Source organism: Propithecus coquereli, unplaced genomic scaffold (assembly GCF_000956105.1).
Source record: "Propithecus coquereli isolate 6110/MARCELLA unplaced genomic scaffold, Pcoq_1.0 Scaffold27, whole genome shotgun sequence".
NCBI lineage: Eukaryota > Metazoa > Chordata > Mammalia > Primates > Indriidae > Propithecus > Propithecus coquereli.
This window is the reverse complement of record NW_012148285.1, coordinates 14365498-14389286: the sequence shown is the minus strand read 5'-3', so window position 1 is coordinate 14389286 and position 23789 is coordinate 14365498. Positions and strand designations below refer to the sequence as shown.

The following is a 23789-nucleotide window of genomic DNA, read 5'->3' as shown; positions in this document are numbered from 1 at the left end:
GAGCCACGTCACATGGTCACTTCTAGCTGCAAGGGAGGTGGGACACTTGGCTACATTGCCCAGGCTGGGCACATTGCCACTGTCCACGAAAGCAGAGTCTGTTCCCAAGGCAGGAAGGACAGCTGTTGCGGAAACAGTTAGCCAGCCTGTGACGCAGGTGCTGCCCTCTGCACGAGCGTCCCCGCCCTCCTTGCCTCTCACTGCCCAGCAGGGCCTCTCAGCCGTCGGTTCTCCATTCTGTGTTGCTTCCCTGGGGAGGATGGCCCAGTTAGGCCTCCCCGGTACGCTGTTGCTCTCAGCACTCAGTTCTGTGCCCTTGTTGCATGTGCCACAGTTGGTATGCTGGTGGCTATTCGATGCTCCACTCTCCCCTCAGTGGGGAGCCCCATGAGGGCAGGGACCACAGCTGTGTCACCTCCTACTGTGTGCCAGCACCCGGCACAGCACCCGGCCTGGAAGAGATGCTCTGTCAGTGCTTGTTGCACGAAAGAACAAACAAAAATGAATGGAGAAACCATATCATTTTTTTCAATGCTAACTGCAGTGGGGCTAGCAGGGTAGTTAGAGCTGATTTCAGATTTTCATAGGAAGTATGGCCAAAATATTGGTTAATTATCATTCGGGGGAATAAATTGTTATACTTTGTGTCTTCCTGCAGTCGACTGCGTTCCTCTAGCAAATGATGAAATGTGCCCCTAATCTGAGCGTTATCCTTTGAAGGCTCATGGTGTAAAAGTGTTTTCTATGATTGTTTCATGATTTTCTGGGGCTTCCCTTACTCCCTGCTCCTTTTAAGGGATATTTATAAGAAGGGGTTAGGCTGTGGTCATCTTCTGGATCTTTAACAGAATCTTTTAAGTAGAAAATTATCCTCAGTCTAATTCGCAGTGGAAATCTACTTTCTGTTCCTTCTTGTGATGTGTCCGTTAGCTTGGTCTGTGACAATTGACTATCACAAGTTGTTAAATTATGGAAAATGAGAGACCCGTGCCTGTGAGTGGGCTGTTAAATGGATTGGGTCATTGGTAAGAAGCCGTCGTAGGCAGCGGCAAAGAAGCCTGCCCAGTATTTCTGATCTCATTTTTGCAGATCTGTAATGTGTTTGAGTTTTCAATGAAGGAATGTTGGAATTGCTTAGCGTAATAGGTGCCATTCTCTGAAAATTACTTTTGATCTCCTGTCTGTAGGTGTGTACAAAGTGACCCCTCGCTCCTGCCACCGGTTTGAGCAGGCGTTCTACACCTATGACACGTAAGCCGGATATTGAACACTTGGTGGTGTGTGTGTGCGTTCAGTGGAGAACAGTGAGTGTGCGTCTCTTCTTCAGTTACTTAGATAGCAAAAGGAATTTTTCTATTTTTTCCTGAAGAGGCAAGTTTAGGCATTAAAACGATTCCAGACTGGGATTTTAAGACAACTTGGATAAGTTACTGAGAAACTGGAGAGAGGATCACTTTCCCAAGAAGCCTTTAAACCTAGGATAGAAGGCTGTGTTTCTGAAGTGGCTTCAATATAATCTTTGGCAAATCTCCCAGCACTCACTGATGGGAATCTCTCAAGCTCAAGTCTGCCATTTTTATAATTTACAAATGTGTGTGGGTTTCACTGGGAATTGGAAGTGTAAAATTTTGGAATGTAGGATTAGTTTTTAATTTTAAAATGAAAATTAAATCTTTCAAATACTTGTGCACATCTCCAGAATTACTTGAGCCCAGATGAAGAGCAACTTCCTGTCGTATATTTCAGGGTCAGGAAGGTGGCCCGAAAAGGGTGTCGTTGGTGATCCTTTGAGAATGACTTGGTGGTGTTGCTAGTGTTTAGTTTCCACTTCCTTGATTTACAGGTCTTCACCCAGTATCTTGACGTTGACAGCCATTCGCCACCATGTCCTTGGAACTATCACCACTGACAAAATGATGGATGTCACCGTGACTATCAAGTAAGACGAATGTTCCTCTGTGGGCTGAGGTTGGGGGGGCGATGGATGAGGCCTGGGGAGCCTCTAAAAGACTCTCTGAAAATTATTTTTGATTTCTTATCTCTAGGTGTATATACAAACGGCCTTCCCTCTCTTAGGTGACATAGCCATAAATTCACAGCAGCCTTGATCCTTTTCTTTTATGATTCAAGAATTACCCGCGGGTGAGGAAGAGCCTTGTGACAGCTTGTTTCAGTGTCTTAAATTTCTGTTTGAACTCTTTATATTTCTTGTCTTTGGTAAGGAAAAAAAAATCTCTGGGGTTTGTTCATTGCATTTCAAGTGTTTTAGCAAATTCAGAAACCTTGCCTGTTTTTCTTTAGACCTTTTCGTGAAGGCTTAGGACATAGAAACAGCACCTGCTGTAAGCAGGGTGACGAGAGAGGTGTTGAAAGGCAGTCCCTCACCGAGGTCACATTCACGTGAATGTCGCCTCCGAGAGAGATTTTTGCAGTGTGGTGAGGTGCAGCTGATACCCTAATTTTCTCAAGAAGTGGAAGAATTTTGGCAACATGACTGTCTTTGTCAGTAGGATGGAAATCGGAGTCACTTCCTCCCTGTTTACTATGGTTGGAGTTGTCTTTTCAGCTGCGTTTCTGCCTGTCTGTCTGTCTTTCTGTCCATCCCCCGTTCACCCATCCCCCATCCATGCAGGAAAGATGAGAATCTCCAGTGTTGCGCTGGACGTGTTAGGCCGCAGCCTCTGCCTTCCTGGAGTTGATAGACTTGTGGGGAAAGTAGACAGTGGTCAGAGTCGCACACAGAGCTGTAAAATGACAACTGTCCTGAGTGTGTTGAGCTTGACCTTGGGGGCTGAGGTAGGTGGGAGGGGCCAGGCCATGGTAAGGGTCTTGGTCTTTGTCCCCTGGACATCACTGACCCATTTTAAGTAGAGGGATGACTTTTTTGTTTCAGAAAGGTCCTCCTGGCTGCTGAGTGGAGAACAAACAGAAGATGCCCGAGAGTGGGGGTCAGTTGAGGTGGGGGGACGAGGCTGGCAGGTCTATGGGGGAGGTGATGGGGCCTCAGCTGGACTGACGGCTGTGGACATGGGGTGCAGCAGATGGGTCGGGGAGCCATTGGCGGACTGAGTTGACAGGATGGGGCACTGAGCTGACCACTGGGTCAGGACGGGAGAAGTACCAGGACAGCCTGGCTGGTTTCTGGCTGAAGAGACTGGGCTTTTGGGGAGCCAGGTTTTTAGAGGGGGAAGATTTATGGAGGGTCTGTTGGAGCCCAGTGTGGTGCCTGGTGCTGGCACAGTGTCATTTACTATCATTGACTTTTCCTGCTTGGAAAGTGTCAATTACTGGTATGACTAGAAATCCACATTCTTACTAATGGTGACTCCGTATTACCTTATTTTCATCTTGACTGAGTTCATTTTTGTAACACCAGAAGGGTTTTTGTGTTATTTGCCAGTGCCAGGGGTTGTATGAGATGTGCCGGCCGTCCACCTGGACGTGCCACTCGGATCCCCACTGTGGTCTTGAACTTACCAGATCCCAAACCAGACCCGTGGCGATCACCCTCTGCACCCCTGCTCTGTAGTCTCGCTGACTGAGAAACAGCAGCTCTTTCTTGTTCTTCCTGGATTCCTCCCCCGCTTGCACCCCATATCCAACCAATCCCTCAGCAAGCCATTGGCTTTACAATCAAAACACGCCCCCAGCCTAGTCTTTTGACACTTCGCCATCAGACGTTGTCTGACCCACGATCGTCTCCTGCCTGGATCGTCACACCAGCTCCCATCTGGCCTCCCCGTTTCACTGTTGCTGTGACCGTGTGTTCTCCATGTGGCAGCCAGAGTGGTGGGGATCACAGCGTTCCTTGACTTGGAACTCCAGCAGCTCCATCCCACTCACGATCAAATCCGAAGTCTGCCCCCAGACTGCAAAGATCAAATCCGAAGTCTGCCCCCAGCCTGCAAAGCCTCCGTCTGTCACCTGCCGCCCCTTGGACCTGTCTGACCAATCTGACTCTTCCACGGTTCCCCCGCCCCAGGCTGCATTGGTCTCCTTGCTGTCCCTTGAACATCCGAGTGAACTCTCTCCAGGGACTTTGCACTTGGCGTCCCCTTGCCAGAGCCACTCCTCCCCCGGAGAGCCTCACGGCGCTCTCCCTGTCTCCAGGCCTTTGCTCCATGCCACCTTGTTGAAAGGCCTTGGCCGACCCTTTGATGTACAGCAGCGCTCCTGGCTCCCTTCCCTCCCACGCTGCTTCATTTGTCGTTCTTGTACCTGTCACCTGATATTATTTTTCTGTTTCTTGTCTGCCCCCTCCCACTAACGTGGGTTCCACAGGGGCGGGGAACAGCACCTCTTTTGTTTACGCTGTGTCCCCAGGGCCCGGAGCAGTGCCTAGTTCTCTAGTGGAGCATGTTCTCCGTGAAGATGGGGTGAAAACAGGACGGTGGTGTGGAGAGAACTTTGCGTCCTTCGTGGAGACTGACGAGCTTTCATCCAGTCACCGTAAAGTCCATAGTATTTTATTCCAGCCCAGATCTACCAGAGACTGCTCTCATCGCTACAAAGTTCAGTTTTTATTTTTTGTTGAAGTATTAGTTTATTTAAAGCAGAGATCTGTGCCACTGTGGTGTCATTATAAGGTGCTCAGTTTTCACTCACGAGTCCCTAGTTGGAGAAATGTTGAATGCCCACTGACGACAGGGCTGAGTGACCGTGTCCTGTGGGCTGTCCCTTTTCTTCTTCCAGGTCTTCCATTGACAGCGAACCCGCCTTGGTCTTAGGCCCTCTCAAGTCCGCGCAGGAGCTGCGGAGGGAGCAGCAGCTGGCCGAGATCGAGACCCGGAGGCAGGAGAGGGAGAAGAACAGCAAAGAGGAGGGTGCAGAAGGAAGGCCCAAGCCTCCCGTGCAGGAGATGGTGGATGAGTTACAGGGCCCCTTCTCCTACGACTTCTCTTACTGGGCACGGTAAGCGCTCTTTTCATTTCTCTGCGGCGTCCTCTGTTCTGGGCTACAGAAAACCAGCCAAACAGAAATATTTTAATTATTTTAGGTCCGGAGAGAGAATCACTGTCACACCCTCGTCTAAAGAGCTGCTCTTTTATCCCCCATCGATGGAAGCCGTTGTCAGCGGAGGTAAATGTCAACTCAGTGGGCAGATGTCATGCCTATGCAATTGTTCCTTTACTCGCTTGAAAAATTGGTCTGTGGTTGTGTTATAGCGAAGCCATCTTTGTAAGCCACCGTGCAGCCGCTCTGGCACACAGGTGTTCCTGTTTGGTGGCTGAATGAACGAATGAATGAACGATTTAAATAAATTCAAGTAACTTTTGCTATTCGAATTAAGTCAATCTTTTTGGAAAAGGACTTGATTTTCTCTGAAATTCTCAGGTTGACACCAGAAGGTAAGTGAAAAGCAAAACCACCACTTACTAAAATGTATTTGTCTTCACGTGTCTGAACTGTTTATGGTCTATTCAGTTGTTTGGCAGGGTGTGGTGGGAGGGACTTTTTCGGGGAATGGATGATGGACGTGCTTGTGGAGTATTTGTCCTTTGGCTACTGATAATTTTTCCCAGCATAATGGGTTCATTAAACTGTGGGCATTATGTGGTTTGTGTTTGGAAGTAGAGTCTGTTGAAGGGCATGACCTATCGGGCAGGCTCTTTGGGGCAGTCTTTGTGCTGGGTCCCTGGGAGGTTGAGCAGCACAGCCTCCTGTCGGCCATAAAGAGTTCACTCTTGATCTGTGGCCTCGATAGAACTCAGGAGGAGGAGTAATGAAAACCGGCTTTTGACATTTGTTCAGTTCACCTGCTGAAGTTCTTGGCGGTTGAGCAAGGCCTTTTGGGGATGGAGAGAGGCTTGGGCTACATCTAATTACTGAGCTTTCTGGAGTACTAAACCACCTCATTTGCAAGCAGCTTCTAATATCTCAGTTCTAGGCCCTTCTTTCATGGGAAGCCCCCAACCCAAAGGCTCCCTTCCCTCTGCAGCTAAGCCTCATCCTTGTCTTTATTTCTTCCCTTTCTAGAAAGCTGCCCAGGGAAGCTGATCGAGATCCATGGGAAGGCAGGGTTGTTCTTAGAAGGCCAGATCCACCCAGAGTTGGAGGGAGTCGAGATTGTCATCAGTGAGAAGGGGGCGAGTTCACCCCTGATCACGGTCTTCACTGATGACAAAGGGGCCTACAGGTGAGCCCGTGCTGAAGCAGCAAGTGCTTGCGACCAGTTGGGGAGCCTCTCGGATGACCTGGGGAGCCCAGATTCCCCTGGGCAGGTGGCGCCTCCTCCACGATTGGGAGCAAGGCCATCTGCAGTGCTCTGCTTTCTTCCTGTCAGTGTCGGCCCCCTGCACAGTGACCTGGAATACACGGTGACCTCACAGAAGGAGGGCTACGTTTTGACTGCGGTGGAAGGAACCATCGGAGACTTCAAGGCTTATGCCTTGGCAGGTGTAAGCTTTGAGGTAACACTGTACTTTTAAAAGACAATTTTATTGAGGTATAATTAAGTTAACTTATAATAAAACTGTACAAAAAGTATACAGTTTGACAGTTTTGACATATAAATACCCCCATGAAAACATCTCCGCAATCAAAATAGTGAGTGTATCCATCACCCCCAAAATTTCCTCCTGCCCCTTGGCAATCCCTCCCTCCTTCACCCCCAGCAGATCTGATCTGCTGTCTGTCACTGTTGAACAGTTTGCATTTTCTAGAGTATTTATATAAACGGAATCAAACAGGATGTTCTCTTTTTTTGGTCTGACTGCTTTCACCCAGCATAATTTGGAGAGCTGTTGACTTTAGCATGTTTGTGTACCTTCTGGGAAGTGGTTTAAGCTTCCATCCTTAACCGCCCTGTGTTGAAGGACACAGAATGTTCTCACGGTGGTGTTTGCTGTCTAGCTGTCTTCCCCGTGCCCTTCCTGGGAAGAAGCTTGCTGTGTATTGTACAAGTGGGTCTGTAGATCCTTGAGTATGAATATTTATAAACTACAGGCCAAACGAGAAGAATGACAGATTACATCAACATAAAAATTTAAAATTCTATATTGCCAAATACATTCTAAACCAAAATAAAAGCTATCCAATCTGGGATGGAATATTTGTATCGTAAATAATATCCCTAGTTTACAAGGAGTTCCTAAAATTGATAAGAAAAAGACAATCTAACAGAAAAAAAATGAACAAAGGACATGAAAAGGGAAATCGTGGAAGTAATGCAAGTGACTAATAAACACAGAAGAAATACTAAGCCTTAGCAGTAACTGAGGAAATGCAAAGGAAGTTACCAACAAAACACTGTTTTGGGTGTTAGGGGGAGATTAGATTCGCAATAATTACAGCAATATCCATTTTTTGGTGTGTGTTTTCCCATGCACAAATAACTTATGGGTCTGTAGTGGGTACAGCCACTTTGGAATGCCATTCGGTAGTATCTTTCTGAATTTCCAATGCACGCACTCACCACTTCTCCTAGGAACTGATTATTCAGAAAAAGAGGAAAACATCAGCGCACAGAGATGTATGTGTCAGGAGGACATTCTGATTGTCTCCCTTTTCTACCACAAAAGTAGGTGGCTGGCTTGTGTGCCCCAGTTCGCAGACACCTGCTTTAGAATATTTGCAGCGGTTAAGAAACAGCGAGGCAGGTGTCTGTGGACTGGCCCAAGAGGAGAGGCGAGGAGAGGCAGGACGACGTGTTGAGGAAGAGAGCGAGTGGCAGGACTGTATGTGTAACGTGCCGTTTTCGTTCCGCCTGCCCCTCCACCCCGTCATGAACTTGCCAGTCTGTCAACAATACATGTAACGTTTGCAAAATTTGTGTGGGCAAGGAAAGAGTTCTGGAAGGCTACGCACCAAACTTTTAACATGAGTTACCTGTGGACAGGAAGAATAGCCCCCCCGCCACTCCCATGAATAACAATAAAGGAAAAAAACGTACAAGAATTACCTCTTATCTTGTGGAAATATTATCTGTACGGTTAATAGGAGTTTAACCTGGCTCTGGTCTCACTTTCTCGTGCCCAGATAAAGGCTGAAGATGACCAGCCCCTCCCCGGGGTCCTCTTATCCCTTAGCGGTGGCGTGTTTCGTTCCAACCTCCTGACCCAGGACAACGGCATTCTGACGTTCTCAAACCTGGTAATGTGTCCTGCTGCAATTACCGCCTGCCTGCCTTCCCCCAGAGAGAGCGGGGACACGGCGTGCGTGGCTCATGTGTGGCTTGACAACGTGAGAAAAGGAAACCAGCACGGAGTGGTTGAAGTTTCTTAGGGGACAGCGTTTAATTAGAGGATTGCTCTTACCAGAACTTAATGCTGTTGATTCGTGTTCCCTTCCACACACACTTCTTGTTTTCTGGTCACCCACTTGTCACTAAGACAGTGTAATTAATTTCCCTGGCCGCGGCAGCTCCTCTGTCAGGCGGCCTTCTGTTTTGCCACGGGATCACGTTGTTTACCAGGCGGAGTCTTGTTCGGTGGTTGCCTTGTGTTTCTTCTGCAAAGCACGTTCCACGTGGTGGGAAAACGGCGCCAATTTTCCATTCAAGGTGTAGTCTGAGGCCCTGACTGGTGGGGACTCACGAAGTGCATGTGGGTTGGCCACTGTCAGTCGTGGGAACACAGTGACTGTTGTGGGGATATCACAGACAGGCAGTGGGGAGCGTCCGAAGATCCCACACTGTGCAGTGATGCACACCGCTCCTTACTTGCCGTGTCCCATCAGGCAAGTTACTTCACCTCTCTGAGCCTCAGTTTCTTCATTCATAAAATTCAGATATGACTTCTACCTGACAGAGCTGTTGTAGGCACACGATAATGACAGCTGCTGTTAGAATTGTGGTTGCTGCTCCCTGGCTGTGATTGTTGATTGTAGAGATGGGGTTACTATGTCCATCTGTCTGAGAAGTCTGGAGCTCCCGTGGCATGATTCTGGTTGATCGTGATGTTAGACCCCACCTTTTAAGCCAGCGGTCCTCCACCTTTTGGGCACCAGGGACCAGTTTCGTGGAAGAGAAGTTTTCCATGATGGTGGCAGGGGAGGCAGAGCTCAGGCGGTGATGTGAACGATGGGGAGCGACTGTAAATACAGTCGAAGCTTCGCCTGCCCTCCTGCCACTCACCTCCTGCTTGAGGCCCGCGGGTCCCTAAGTTTCATGGAAGAAAATTGTCCATGGATGGGGGAGGGGCGGAGCTCTGCATCCCTGTTGCTAACAGGCTGAGGACCAGGTCCTTGGCCCAGGGGTTGGGGACCACAGTTTTAAGCCATACATATACGTGGCCACTGATGTTTAGTGTGATCGTCTCTCCACAGAGCCCCGGCCAGTATTACTTCAAACCCATGATGAAGGAATTCCGGTTTGAGCCCTCCTCACAAATGATCGAGGTTCAGGAGGGCCAGAACCTGAAGATCACCATCACGGGGTACCGCACGGCCTACAGGTGAGCCGTCCCGGCCACCGCCCTCCCCCAGGGCGGGGCTGGTGCATCACGCCTGCGCCTCTGTCACCTAGAAACCCATCCCAGGCTTCATGTGGATTTTCTCTGGGAAGAAGGGAGGTGAGATGTGAGGTCAAAGGACTTTTGATTGCTGCCCTTTCTTTTCATGTCTCAGCCTCCTGGTTCATCTCCAATTTCCTATTTTGAAATTGGCCTGAGAAAGCCTATTAGCTGCTAAAAAGTTTGATTTTTTAAAAAAGGTTTAATCTTGAATTAAATCTTTTTTTTTTTAGACCGAGTCTCACTGTGTTGCCCGGGCTAGAGTGAGTGCCATGGCGTCAGCCTAGCTCACAGCAACCTCAAACTCCTGGGCTCAAGCGATCCTCCTGCCTCAGCCTCCTGAGTAGCTGGGACTACAGGCATGCGCCACCATGCCCGGCTAATTTTTTCTATATATATTTTTAGTTGTCCAATTAATTTCTATTTTTAGTAGAGACGGGGTCTCGCTCTTGCTCAGGCTGGTTTCGAACTCCTGAGCTCAAACAATCCGCCCGCCTCGGCCTCCCAGAGAGCTAGGATTACAGGCATGAGCCATTGAATTAAATCTTAAAAGGGGAAAATTTATTCAGTTGAATAAAACTTCAAAATGTTGAAAAGAGTATACTGTAGTATAAAGTCCCCCTCCTGTCCTGTGTCCCCACCGCCAAGGTCCCCATCTGGGAGACAACCAGTATTTCCAGTTTTTCCGAAGACTTTCAGGGATAGTCTATACACATGCTGTCTATGGATAGATAGATACATGCATTCATACTAATATATACAGATACACACTTACACATGCTGTTTTCTATACACATACACAAAAGTAGTTTAGGTGAAGACTAATTGGAAAGGTTGGGTTTAGAAAAAGGGACCGTTTTCAACTGAATGTATGGAATGAAAAAGATAGTTATTTTCATGTTGCTGAATGCTCCGTTATTTAGAATAAAGCCTAGCAAAATAAAGCTTAGCCTTTTTAAATGACAGTTTTCCAGAATGTTCCTCAAAACATATAGGAAGAGAAATTGATGAGAACTTATCCCTCTGGCAGGAAGGCTTGACCGGGAAGTGCCATGGCCACACCTGTGTCGCCTGGGTCATTGGGACGCAGTTCTCCACTGAGCTGTTTTGTCCCGTAACCGTTGGTAGATGCAGAACACTTTGCCTGGGACCTTTGTGTGCTCAGACAACCAGGAGAATATCACGTTCCGTTTCTTTTCTTGTCACACCAGTTGCTATGGTACGGTGTCTTCTTTAAATGGAGAACCGGAGCAGGGTGTTGCGGTGGAAGCCGTGGGCCAGAACGACTGTAGCATTTACGGAGAAGACACCGTGACAGATGAAGAGGGCAAGTTCAGATTACGTGGACTGCTGGTGAGACTGGGAACACGTTTTATAATATTAGTGGGTAGTTAGCAGTGTCTTGTGTTATCCCAGCACTGCCAGGAGTGGGGTAGGAAAGAGGGCCGAGGGTGGGGCTCTGGAACCTTCCCCATCCCTATTTTAACTGGCACGTTTGCCTTTCATCTACTCAACAGGGTGGGTCAAGGTTCTGTGGCAAAATCGAGTTTGCAAACCCTGGGTTTGGTGTGACTTTTGCCTAGCAGTGTGTGGTGTGCGGTTCTTGCTGACGCCAGGGCTCTTAAACCACATGCCTGTGGGGCAGAGGAGGAGTGTGCACGCCGGGCGGCTGGGTGGGCAGCAGGGAGTGGTGCAGACTGCGGCGAGGCCTGGCCCGGGGAAAGGGCACAGCCTGTTTTCTCAGCTCCAGCTCGTTGTAGCCATGTGGGAAGACAGACTCAGGGTTGCTCATCGCTTGAAAGAAAAGTCAGAAATTCAGATTTCTGCGTGAAAACTCCTGATTTTTAAATGTTAACAACTAATTGAGAAAAAAAGAAACCCAGAATGTCTTTGTGTAGGCCACATAAGCAACTTATTTTGTCCTTTTGGTTGCTAAATTGCAACATTTGGCTTAGGATTTGGTGCTTTCTTCCTCGGTTTTTGTTTGTTCATTCAGCAGACCGAGTGTAACCATAGCGTGTATCTGAGAGGGAGTGTGAGTTGGGTAGCTCCACTGGGCCACCAAGATCTGGAATTTGGTCCCCAGCCTTTCAGATGCACAAACTGGGCATTCGTAGTTGAGCCCAGAGCCAGTCACACGAATGTTTGCCCGAATCACGTGGGCTGCAGTGCAGAGCGGTCTGCCGGTTTGTTTATTCGTGCTGGGGCAATGCCGTTCTTTCCCAAGACAAGAGTACCCCTGTTGAGAGCCCAGGGCATCCCCGCTCTCAGTATCGGGCAACCTGGAAGTCGGGTCGGAGGGTTGCTTGGTGCTCATGGAGCGTTCAAGCCAGAGGAGGTGGATAGGCGTGTCATCCCTGGCCATACTCAGGCCTGGGATCCATACAGGTGATGGTCCAGTGGGCAGAGGGGGACGCGCACTGACCCTGTGGGCTCCCCATCCCCCGCTCTGCCCGGCGCTCCCCTCTTTTGCTGTGTGCTTCTCAGAGTCATCACTATGGCAGGCATGTTGCCATCCACACAAGTCTGGACACGCCTTACTGGTGGTGCTGCCTTCTAGCTGTCCCTGCCCCATGGCTGCTGCCACAGCGACCCCTGTTCCCGAGGCCCAGGAGAATGCTCTGTGCTCTCCTCCAGGCCTGGGTTCCCCCCTCACAGCGATGCTTCCAGAGAGGACAGACTGAGGTGGGGGTGGGCTGCACCACTTCCTCCTGCCGGCTGTGGCCAAGGTGCAGGGAGAGGGAAGGTCGCGAGAGCCACGTTCTGTGCATTGAGAGCAGGCACGGCCTTTGCATTTCCTCCTTTCTACCCTGCAAGGACACCCTTCTGCTCGGTCTGCCAGGGTTTGAATCCTGCCCTGGTCATTCCTTAGCTATTCAGGCAAGTTTTTCATCCTTTCCTTGTCTGTTTTGTCATCTGTAAAATGAAGATAAGAACAATGTCTACCTCTTGGGATGGCCGTGAGTTAATACATGTGAAACACATGGAGCGGCGCCTGGCGCCCTGGCTCTGTAAGTGTTTAGTTAAACAAGCAAAAACAAACAAAACCCTCCCTGGGTAGCGCTGTGAGCCGACTTTTGCCGTGTGCAGCTTTTCTCAGTTTAACCTGAGTAGCATGACAAGGGCCTGGGCTGCCCTGGCTGTTCGGACCTTAGCTGGAGCCTCCCCCTCCCCTTGGATGTGTTCTTTGTGTACTTTGCTTACTTCACTTGTAGTTGCAAGAATGAAAATTCAGTGTCACCTTTGTTCCTCCCTGTGCCTTGCTGGCCCAGACATGTTCTTCTAAACTCCCTGACTTAGCACATTTTAATTTACCTGGACATGGTTTTCTTCTTCACTGAGACAGAATTTCGTTTCAGTTGATGCTCCCAGCAGCTGCCTCCTCTCCTCCAACAGGTGTTAATGCATTCGCACTTTCAGTATTTTTAGAGTCGCCCCCTGGTGGCAGCCTATGCCTTCCGTGTACAAGGCCTTGCGCCAGGCCCCAGCTTCTGAAAGAGCAGCCTTTGAGCCGTTGCAGGGGTTTTGGATGTGAGTTTGCCATTCTCCCAGACGGTGGCATGCTAGAGATCCCTTGCTGAAGATTTCTTGGGATTTTGACCCCAGTTAGGATGAGCACCGAGGCCCGTCTCTTCATTGGACCCTGCCGGGCAGTGTGCTTGTCAAGACATCTTGGGAGAGAAGCTACGCCACTAGATGTTGCTGCCAAAGGATGAAGGCGAATCGCCGAGACTGTCGGCCTTGAGTGCGGAGTTGGAGCCAGTTAGCATCGGGGCAGCTGCCCTGGTGGGAGCCTGGCAGGCCCCGGCACTGGAGCGAGTGGCCAGTGCCTTCTCTCCCGGCCTGGTGCTACTGTTTTTCCTTTTCTTCAAAACCAGCCACTGGGGTCTTTTTCTCTGTAAGGTGCAAATAGCTATTTTGAAGTGAACCCAATGCTACCAGTTTTAATTGAGCTATAAAATGAATCAGCATGTCTATTGGTGATCATAAATTTGGTTGTTCTCATAGTTTTTTTAAAAAAAATAATAGCTTTATTGTCTTTGTAAAAGCTCATTATAAAATAATTCAGGTAACATGTAGAAAAGGACGAGACTTTGAAAGGGAAAAAACCACCCGAAATCTATCACCTGAATGCCATTTCTGATTGTTCTGTCTGCATCAGAGATGGTCACAACATACCTAGTTTTAGGTGACCGGAACCATATGATCCACTGTCTGTGCTAGTTTAAAATAAACTTTTGCATCTTAGAGTTTTCTCCTCTTAGATGCACATGGACACCCTGTGCTTCAGGTCCTAATGGGTCACAGGGTTGGTTGTGCCATTGGTGATCAGAAATTGGTTGTTCTAAAAGTTTTTTTTAGAATAATGACTTTTTTGGCAAACATGATATATGCCAATAAATTTGAGCAATAGAGTAGAAAGTATAAAGAAGAAAATTTTTTGAAAAAGGAAAAACATCAAATCCCACTTCTCAGAAATAGTATTCGTTATAAGCATTTGGGAGTGTCATTCCAGACATCACTCGGCTTATATACGGATGGAAGGGAGCAGCGGACAAGATTTCAGAAGAGGAAGAGCATTGATTGTATCCTCAAAATTTTGAAATAAGCAACCAAATTTGATGGGTAGAAGAAAACGAATGTGAATTGGGATTGAGGGAGTTGCGGAACTTCGGACGTTTCGTCCCCAGGGGTGCCTTTAAAGGGACTCTTAACTCTTAGGAAGGTTTACAGGCCGCAGATTGGGAACTGAGAGGGCAGACATGCTCCTGTGTTGGTGACCACACGCAGTCAAACCAGGCTCCGATCGGGTGTGACACGCACGACAAGCCCCCCTTCTAGAGAAGTGACTCCTGTGTTTATCTGCAGCCGGGGTGCGTGTACCACGTCCAGCTCAAGGCAGAAGGCAACGACCACATTGAGCGGGCGCTGCCCCACCACCGGGTGATCGAGGTGAGGCCTTCTGCGCCGCTGCTGCGTCTTAGTCTGTTTGCTTCCTGCAACAGAAATCCTTTCGTGCCCCTCTGGCTGTCTGCTTCTCCTCTGTGGTCGGGGAAACTTCATTTCCTAATTAAGGGTCCTCTTAGAATAGTGTCATCTTCACAAGCAGCATCTTATGTGGGATTTTAATGAACAGGATTGCTGTCACGCATCCAGAAAGGAAATTGGAACTGTTGTGTCCTCACTCCCCGCCGCATTCCCCCTGCAAGCTCTGATCATTATTTTGCAAGTTGAGGATCTTAAGGCTTAAGTAGCATTTCAAAGCAAGGAGGGTAATAAAGAGAACATGGGCTTGATGGGTGACAGGGCCACCCAGTTTTCTTAGGTTCAGATGGCCTTTCCCCACCCATTTGGTGGGGAGTCTTCAGATATTCAAGGTCATGATTTAGCTAAAATTGATCCCTAAAGAGGCCGCCCTCCAGGTCACAGAATGTGGCCCAGGAATCATTTGAAGTAAGGCTTTTCTCTCACGAGTAACTCTTGGGGGCAAGACTAAAGGTCTTGGCGGGACCAGAGGAACTGCCTTTTGGAGGCTTCCTTTAGGTGGCTTCATTAGGCATGAAGACTGTGAGAGTTCAGAGGGAGGGTGCTGGGCTCTTCAGGACTTTGGACGTAGGAAGTGGATTTTCTCCGTGTCTTCATGGCATCTAACACTTTAAATGGCTGGGATGACTGCATTTCACACCAAAACGCTTTCCAGTTTCGTATTTCCTTGCTGTGGTAACTTAGGCCATGGTCACCAGCAGAAATGGGGACCGTGGCCAGGCAGGTGTGGGGGAAGTAGGCCCTCTGGGGTCTCACAAACGTGAGCTCAGACCTCAGCCCGAGGGGACGCTGTGACTCTGCCCGGCCCGTGGCTGCCAGGCAAGAACATCCTTTCTTCAAGGGAAGCTGGGAAGTCTGGCTGTGTATATGAAATGTCTTACTTTTTAAAATGTTGGCAAGTAATTAGAACTTAGAAAAAAAAAATACTGTGCTCGTCTAGCAAAATATGTCTGTGGCCATCAGTTTGTGACCTTGGACTTAGGCCGCTTCAGTGGCAAACTTTGCTCCCTTAACATCAGACGTGAAATTTGCTGTTCCTCCTACAGCTTCCTCATCACCAGCGTTCCTTCTCTCTTTCTCCCTAGGTTGGGAATAATGACATCGATGATGTAAACATCATAGTTTTCCGGCAGATTAATCAATTTGATTTAAGTGGAAATGTGATTACTTCCTCTGAGTATCTGCCTACATTATGGGTAAGACCAGCCTTCGAAGATGCAAATACTGGATTCTGTTGGGCTTTGAGACAAGTAGGAGGGAGGTTTGTGCCAGTCTAACTCTAGCTTTAGCAGTGGAGATGCTCCAAAGTGCTGCCTGCGGGGATTGAGTTTGCGATTTAAGAAACTTGCATCGCAGCACGTGTGTGGGAGAGCGATTGCTGATCGTTGGAGTGAACGTGTTCCGGTTTCAGGTAACTGTTGTGCCAGGGGTTAATCATCTGAAAGACTGTAGTGGAAACCTGATGAATGATTGATACAATCTGGAGTCTAACATGGAAAGACAGCTGTAGGGCAGAGAGCCTTGTCACTTTTTAAATTCTGTCCAGGGTGGAGGTGATGTGCAGTGGCCGGAAAGATGGGCAGTCTGGGGACTCTTGTCACCTGTGGTTACTCACCTAGCTGCCTTGGCCAGTTACTTCATTTGCATGTGCCTTGGTTTCCTCCTCTATAAAAAACCTGGATCTTGGACAGTGACCTCTGTGGTTTCCTCCAGTTCTAGCAGAACCTCCATATCTGTGACTAATGAACAAATATTTATAAAATGCCCTGCGATCCCTCCAAAGATGTTAATGAATTGCTTTGGGGGGTGTATTATTAAGGAACACTTGTCATTTTATACAGTGAAGTATTTGGCTTGGGTGAGAATGTGTGCTTGGGTTTTAACTCGCCACGGTCCAAGGGTTGCAAGTGTGTGTGCCTGTGGGGACCAGGCAGGGGGTGTCAGAGAGGACAGAGGGCTGGGTAGGGTGTGGGGGAAATGGGTGAACCCCTGCCCCATTCACAAGGGGAGGGGGAAGAAGAGGGGAAAGAAAAAACCCGAAGTTCCTCCGGGTGGTGCCGACGTGGCAATCCGGCCCAAGGGTGGGAACAACTTCCAAGTTTCCAAAAAAACCGGAAAATAAAAATAACGAAAACAACCGAATTTTTTTGTTTGTTTGTTTTGTTTTAAATTTTTATTTTTTTTAGAGACAGGGTTTCTTTCTGTTGCCCAGGCTAGAGGGCAAGTGGCATGATCATAGCTCACTGCAATCTCAAACTCCTGGGCTCAGGTGATCCTTCTGCCTCAGCCTCCCTAGTAGCTGGGACTACAGGTGTGTGCACCACCACAACCAGCTAATTTTTCTTACTTTTTATAGAGATGGGGTCTCACTATATTGCTCAGGCTGGTCTCAATCTCCTGGCCTCAAGGGATTCTCCCAGCTCAGCCTCCCAAAGTGTTGGAATTATAGGTGTGAGCCACCATGCTCAGCCCTGATTTTTAAATATAGTCAGTGAATTGAAATTTACTGAAAACACTGTAAGGGCGAAAGAGCACTTACGTGCATATGTGGTCTCGGATGTGACCCACAGGCCTCCAGTCTGTGGCGTTTATTTTAGGAGAACTCCCCTTGACTGTGTGTTATGTGGAAAGGTGTCGGCATGGGTCCTAGGGACGTGGTCTCTGGTAGCAGGTGCAGTGTGGCATCTTCACGGCCTTTATTGTCAGCCAGCATGCGCCTCACTCTCCCTCATGCCCCATCACATATGGCAGTGAGAACACCTGAAGAGCCAATACAAAATGGAACGTGTTTTGAGTTGAAGCACTTGTGGGGTTAAGGTTACATCATGTGACAAGGCAGTGCAAGGTGGGCAAGACCCTCAGTGATGTGGCTTGAGTCCCAGGCTCCACCAAGTGTAGGCTGTGTGACCTTAGGTGACTTAGACTCTCTGAGTCTCCAAAGGGGCAGTGCCCCGTTTTGTAGTCAGGATTGGTGATAACGTGTGTGACGTACCTAGCATATTATAGATACATGTTCAACACATGTTAGAAGCTATTCACTTTAATATTGTCATCATAATATTAACTATTAGTACTATTTTGAGCGATAGCATAGGTAGTTAGAATCTACTTTAAGTCTTACATTTCTGTGCCTGGCACGTAAGCAGGGTCTCAGATGACTGAGGCCTGCATGACGGATAGCCCGTAGAGGCGGGCGGTTTCTTTTCCAAATACCCCTGTTTCCCAAAGTCCTGAGGATGTCTGAAATGAAATGTTTATCGTGTTTCAGTTTCAAGAGCATGTCCTACGTTTTCCCTGCTCTCCAGGTAAAGCTTTACAAAAGCGAAAACCTCGACAACCCGATTCAGACGGTGTCCCTTGGCCAGTCCCTCTTCTTCCACTTCCCTCCGCTGCTCAGAGACGGCGAGGTAATGCCCGTGGCTCGGCTCTACCTTCTGCCTTCGGTTTCATCATTCTGCTTCTTAGTGCCAGGAAACGCAGTTTTCTCATTTTCTTCCCAAATACCACTCTACAGAACACGTGCTCTCTGAATCAAAGGATGTTGGGCTCTGTAGGGATTATTTTTTCTTAATTTTCTATTTACAAACATAATACATATTCATGGCAGGAGATTTTGGGAAAAAGAAAAAAACCCGACATCATCCCATTATTCCAGAAGTAACCACTGCTGATGTATTGATTGCTATCCTTTGGATCTTTTCTCAATACACGTGTGTGTACGTGTATAAGTAAGAATAGACATATTTATTTATTGTAATAATTCAAAGCTGGGGTGGTTTTGTACATTGTTTTGTAATCTGTGCTCTTCAATGAAGAATATGTCACAAATCTGTCATTAAATCTTTTATAATGTGACTTATGGACAGTAGTCCGTTAATACAGCAAATACCGTGATTTATTTAAACAAAGCCCCGTGTTAGGAGGCATTACTGACTCTTAGCAGGTTGAATGTATCACCCGTTCTTTCCTGGCCTGCATGCAAGGTTTCTGTTGAGAAGTTCACTGATAGCCTTATGATGGGAGTTCCCTTGAATGTGACAAGTTTTCTCATGCTGCTTTCAAAATTCTCTCTTTGACAATTTAATTATAATGCATCTCGTGGAGACCACTTTAGGTTCTTCTTGGTGACCTTCAGGTTTTATGAATCTCAATGTCCATCTCCCTCCCCACAAGTGGGAAGTTTTCAGTTATTATTTTGGATATTGTTTGCTGATTATAAAATGTTCATTATCAGTTCTGTAATATTTGGAGAGAACTAACTATTGTAGTTGGCGTGGTGGGAGCAAACTTTGCAAAGGATTTAGTTCTTTTCTGGCAATCTTAGCTGGAGGATGCCGGTTGTGAAACCTGTGTGTGAAGTTCCCCCTCCTGGCCCTGACCAGCTGCCCCGGGGATGGTACACCATGGCCTTTCTCTGTGTAAAGTGGCTGTAGGATGATGAAACAGGTTGTCGTGGAATTTTTTCCCTGCGTTTCTCTAGATGGGTGTTGCCCTTTAAAATAGTCACTTTCCACAGCAATCTGGAAACATGTTGGGCTTTGAGGTCAGATGTCACCTGGGTTCAGAGCCTTTATAGAGGCTTGACTGTCTTCCTAGCTGAGTGACCCTGGGCAAGTGAACTCAGCTGCTTCAGGCTGTGCTGTGCTCCTCTGTAAAACGGGATAATAATCCCGACCTTGCCCATGGTTGAAAGCAAAGCAGCTGTGGGCCTGACGCAGTGTCACGGCTGTGACTGTCACTGGTACCATTCCAGGGATGTTGTATTTTTAGAACTTGCCCAGCTTATGAGCCAATTAAGTATCGTCCCTTAGAAGTCAGCCTCATTTTGGATTGAAAACAGTCTTCCTCAGTTGGATCACATACCTCTCTCATCAGAATTGGCTCATAAAACTTTGCGTGTTTCATAAAGTCATTTCCTCGAAGGACCGTAACGTTGAGATTGAATATGCTCATCAAAAAGTGCCACGGGCCCTGACAGCCTATCAGAACACGCAGTCTCTGAGACACTGGGGACCCGTGGCCGTCACTGATGGACTAGCCCACTGAGGTTACTACTTTGAAGTTAGCAATCTTGGTTTGGATGTACAGACTTGGGGATTTCTTTAAAAACATAAAGTTCTTTACATCCCAGCCATGCGGTAGGTTTTAGTTATCATTCGCTTTGTCAAAGCTGTGCTTCACAAAACTAACTCCTTGTTACGTGTGCGCAGAATTACGTTGTGCTTCTGGACTCTACACTCCCCAGATCCCAGTATGACTACGTCTTGCCTCAAGTTTCTTTCACCGCAGTGGGCTACCATAAGCACATCACCTTGATTTTTAATCCCACGGTAAGTAAAAGGTGGAGTTAAAAAAAAAATCCATGGGGTGGTGAGAGAAGGCAAGCCCACACAACCTGTGCTGCAGGCCCCAGGCGAGGGCAGCTATTGAAAGGGCTCCCGGATTGGCTCACTTTCCCATTCTGGATTCAGCATTTCCCGAGATGCTTTTTAACTTTCTGAGCAGTGATGCCTGCCATTCCCTTCGAGGAGGAAACTGGTGACGGGAAGGGTATAATTGTTTAGATTGGCGACTCAGGAGTGATTTTGGGGAAGGAGGGACACTGCTACCCCGGGATGGGTGGTCTCACGTGTCTCCATCAGGAGGCACATGCAGCCTGACCTGCTGAAATCTTTAGAATCAACGTCCAATTTACTGGGAACACAGAGGACACAGGAGCCTGTAAGTGACACCACAGGGACGCAGAACAACCACCTGGAGCCTGATTCGTTTGACAGATAAATTGTAAGAGAAAAAAACCACATGGACAGGATACCTGTAGGTTAAAAGAAACGTAATATATCACTTAATTTATTGCAATATGTGGCCCTTACTGGATCTTGTATCCAGCAGACTATAAACAACAACAGAATAAACAAAACATACACGTCTTTCACATTCGTGAGGAAATTGTTCAGATCCGTGATTCTCAAAGCTCAGCTGCAGTGGAATCACCTGAGGGTTGAACAGATGCATCAGCAACAACCACAGAAACCAGATCCGGGGCCCAAACTCAGGACTGCTGATTCTGAACTTGGTAGGGGGTGAATGGAGAACCCAGAAATCTGCATTAAAAAACAAAAATCTAGGCCGGCCGCGGTGGCTCACGCCTGTAATCCTAGCTCTCTGGGAGGCCGAGGCGGGCGGATTGTTTGAGCTCAGGAGTTCGAGACCAGCCTGGGCAAGAGCGAGACCCCGTCTCTACCAAAAATAGAAAGAAATAAATCGGACAGCTAAAAATATATAGAAAAAATTAGCCGGGCATGGTGGCGCATGCCTGTAGTCCCAGCTACTCGGGAGGCTGAGGCAGGAGGATCGCTTGAGCCCAGGAGTGTGAGGTTGCCGTGAGCTAGGCTGACGCCACGGCACTCACTCTAGCCCGGGCAACAGAGTGAGACTCTGTCTCAAAAAAAAAACAAAAAAACCCCAAAAATCTGGCCTCATAGGTACTGTGGTGGTCATTGTTTCTAGGCCTTTTTAGTGGAAAGAGTAAGAATTTTATTTTTATATTTTTTAAAAAGGTAACTGTATGTGGAACAATATATTTAGATATTCCTTATTCCTTTTTTATAACTGAATAGTATTTTTTTACGTGGATGATACCATATGTCTTAGTCCATTCAGGCTGCTATAACAAAATATCTTAGACGAGGTAATTGATAAACAACACACATTTATTTCTTACAGTTCTAGAGGCTTGGAAGTCCAAGACCAAGGCACCAGCAGATTCAGTGTCTGGTGAGGGCTCGCTCTCTGCTTCATAGGTGGTGCCATCTAGCAGTGTCCTCACGTGGCGGAAAGGGCAAACAGCTCCTGTAGGCCTTTTATAAATAGGGCACTGATCCCGTTCATGAAGGCTGTGCCCTCAGGACTTAATCACCTCCTAAAAGTGGTGTCCTCTTAATACCCTCACTTTGGGGGTTAGGTTTCAACCTGTGCATTTTGGGGGAACACACACATTGACTTTAGCACTATATTCAATTAGTCCCTGGTGGGGCATCTGGGTTGTTACTAGCTTTCTGCGATTCCAGATAACCCTGTAATGAATTGCCTTACGCACGCATGTTTTTGAATGTTTGTCAGTCTATCTTTGGAACAGACTCCCAGAAGTGGAGTTGCTAGATCAAAGGGTAAATGCGTATGGAATTCTGATTGAAATTGTTACTTTCCCTCCATAGGGAGTGCACTGTTTTGCATTCCCACCAGCAATGTATGAATATCCTTTTTCTCCAACAGAGTATGTTGTCAACTTTTTCAATTTTTGCAGTCTAGTAGATGAGAGGTGGTATTATCTCAGTGTAGTTTCAATTTGCACTTCTCTCTTTGCATGTGGCTAAGGGCCATTTGTATTTTCTTTTCTGTGAACTGTTTACTTCTTAACCTATTTTTCTGTGGAATTTTTGGCCTTTTCCCACTTTTCAGAAGCTCTTTGTGTATTAGGAATATTAACCCTTCATCTGCAATACATATTGTACACATTTCTCCTAGTTTGTCACTTATCTTATGCAACAGTCTATTTTATTTCTATGTTAAATGTATTGATATTTTTCTTATTGCTTCTGGATTGTGAGTCATGGTTAGGAAGGTTTTCCCCACTCCCAGTTTTCAGAGGAATTTGTCGTGTTTTCTTCTGGGACTGGTATGGTTTCATTTTTCACATTTAAATTTCTCTATCCATTTGGAATTTTTCCTGGTGGAAGGTGTGAAGAATGGTTCCAAATGATCTTTTTACACGTTCTACCCAGTTACCATTTAGTGCTTTTTAGACACCATCCTGCATGGAAGGTTGGTCGGAATTATCCCTAATTTAGAGACGAGAAGGTTGGGACCCAGAGGGGAGACGTGACCAGCCCAAGGTCACCAGCTCCTGTGGCGCAGAGCTAGGACTTGAGCAAAGCTCTTCTGCTGATTCTGGGGCTCGGTGAGGAGCAGCTCAGGCTCAGGGAGCTGGCAGATGTGACTTACTGGGAGAAGAGAGCTTTCCTGACAACCCTAGGAGGAAGTACTTACCTTGTTCCCCAACAGTGGAGACCTGCTTAGAAAGTCCCAGAGAGGTGAGCGTGTTTATCGCTTCGTGGAGGCACGTCGTGACCCCAGTGAGTAGGAGAGGGCCTCTTAGAAGGCCACTGATCTGCGGGCTGCGACATTCCCAAGGCCTTCCCACCGCAGGAGACCGATCAGGGTCCAGGGACACACTCAGACAGCCAGTGGTGGGAGCACTGAGATGCCACTTGGTGGTGGCTGAGCAGCCCAGCCTTGTGGCTGCTGCCGGGAGTGTCCCTGTCACTTCTGAGAAGATGAAAAATGACATCCTCCAGAGGTTGGATCTTCAAGCAGGGCGGCAAGAGAGCCAGGGCCTGTGTAGGCATTCGCGAGTTGAGGGTCACCATAAGCCTTTATGTGGCAGTGCCATTCCTCCCACTTTCACAGAAGCTCAGAGAGACTCAGTCACTTACCCAGGGTTAGTCGACAGAGCCAGGACTCAAATGAGGTGGTTTGTCTCAAGCCAGGTGGTTCCACCACACTAGAGCCTTCCACGTGATGCTGGTTTAGCATTGTACACTCGCCGGGGGCTTTATACTCATTTTGGTCTTTCCTTTGTTGCATGCAGCTACCTGCAGCCACATTAATTCATTTTTTTACTCAGTATTCCATGCATTGCAGAGCATTGCACATACCTCATTTCCTTGAATGTTCACAGCATCCTGCTGCAGTACGTGCTATTCATGTTACCTCCGTTTTATAGTTGAATAAACTGAGTCTTCATGTGGTTGCCCAGAGTTAGCTACTAAGACTTGGGACTTGAGTCTAGACTCATCATCACTCTACTGATTCCCACTGGAGTAAACTTTTAATGAAATGTTTACTTCAGTGGAAAATGGGATGGATCCTAAGACATGTCAAAAAATATAGCTGGAGACAGAAATCTGTTCCTGCCCTTATTCTTCCATTTATTAAAGGGCAGCTGTCCCGCCTCAGTAGGTACCATGGCCCCCCCCAGTGATGCTCTAGCAGTTCTCGGAGGTTTTATTCTCAGGCCCCCTTTACACTGTTAGAAATTGTTGAGAATCTCAAAGAGCTTGAATTTATATGAAATCTATCTATCTGTATTTATCACATTAGAAATTAAAATCGAGATGTTGAAAACACAGGAATCCGCAAGCCCCACATTCCATTAGCTGTCAGTACGATGACATCACGTCACGGAGCCTCTGGAAAAGCCCACTGTACGCTTGGGAGAGAGTGAGAGTGAAA

At 47.5% G+C, this 23789-nt stretch overlaps 1 protein-coding gene across 1 annotated transcript in view; it reads left to right on the top strand.

Moving 5' to 3' along the window:
- LOC105812995 (nodal modulator 1) overlaps nt 1-23789 on the top strand; it is a gene marked incomplete at its 5' end in the record, with an annotated part of 57009 nt that overhangs the window by 31257 nt on the left and 1963 nt on the right. Inside the window, 13 exons of the mRNA XM_012647556.1 lie at nt 1188-1251; nt 1844-1939; nt 4693-4911; nt 4997-5079; nt 5977-6136; nt 6284-6410; nt 7978-8091; nt 9265-9392; nt 10661-10802; nt 14319-14402; nt 15581-15691; nt 17801-17902; nt 19706-19825. Coding sequence (XP_012503010.1) covers nt 1188-1251; nt 1844-1939; nt 4693-4911; nt 4997-5079; nt 5977-6136; nt 6284-6410; nt 7978-8091; nt 9265-9392; nt 10661-10802; nt 14319-14402; nt 15581-15691; nt 17801-17902; nt 19706-19825 — 1550 coding nt within the window. The remainder of the gene's footprint in view (nt 1-1187; nt 1252-1843; nt 1940-4692; nt 4912-4996; nt 5080-5976; nt 6137-6283; nt 6411-7977; nt 8092-9264; nt 9393-10660; nt 10803-14318; nt 14403-15580; nt 15692-17800; nt 17903-19705; nt 19826-23789) is intronic.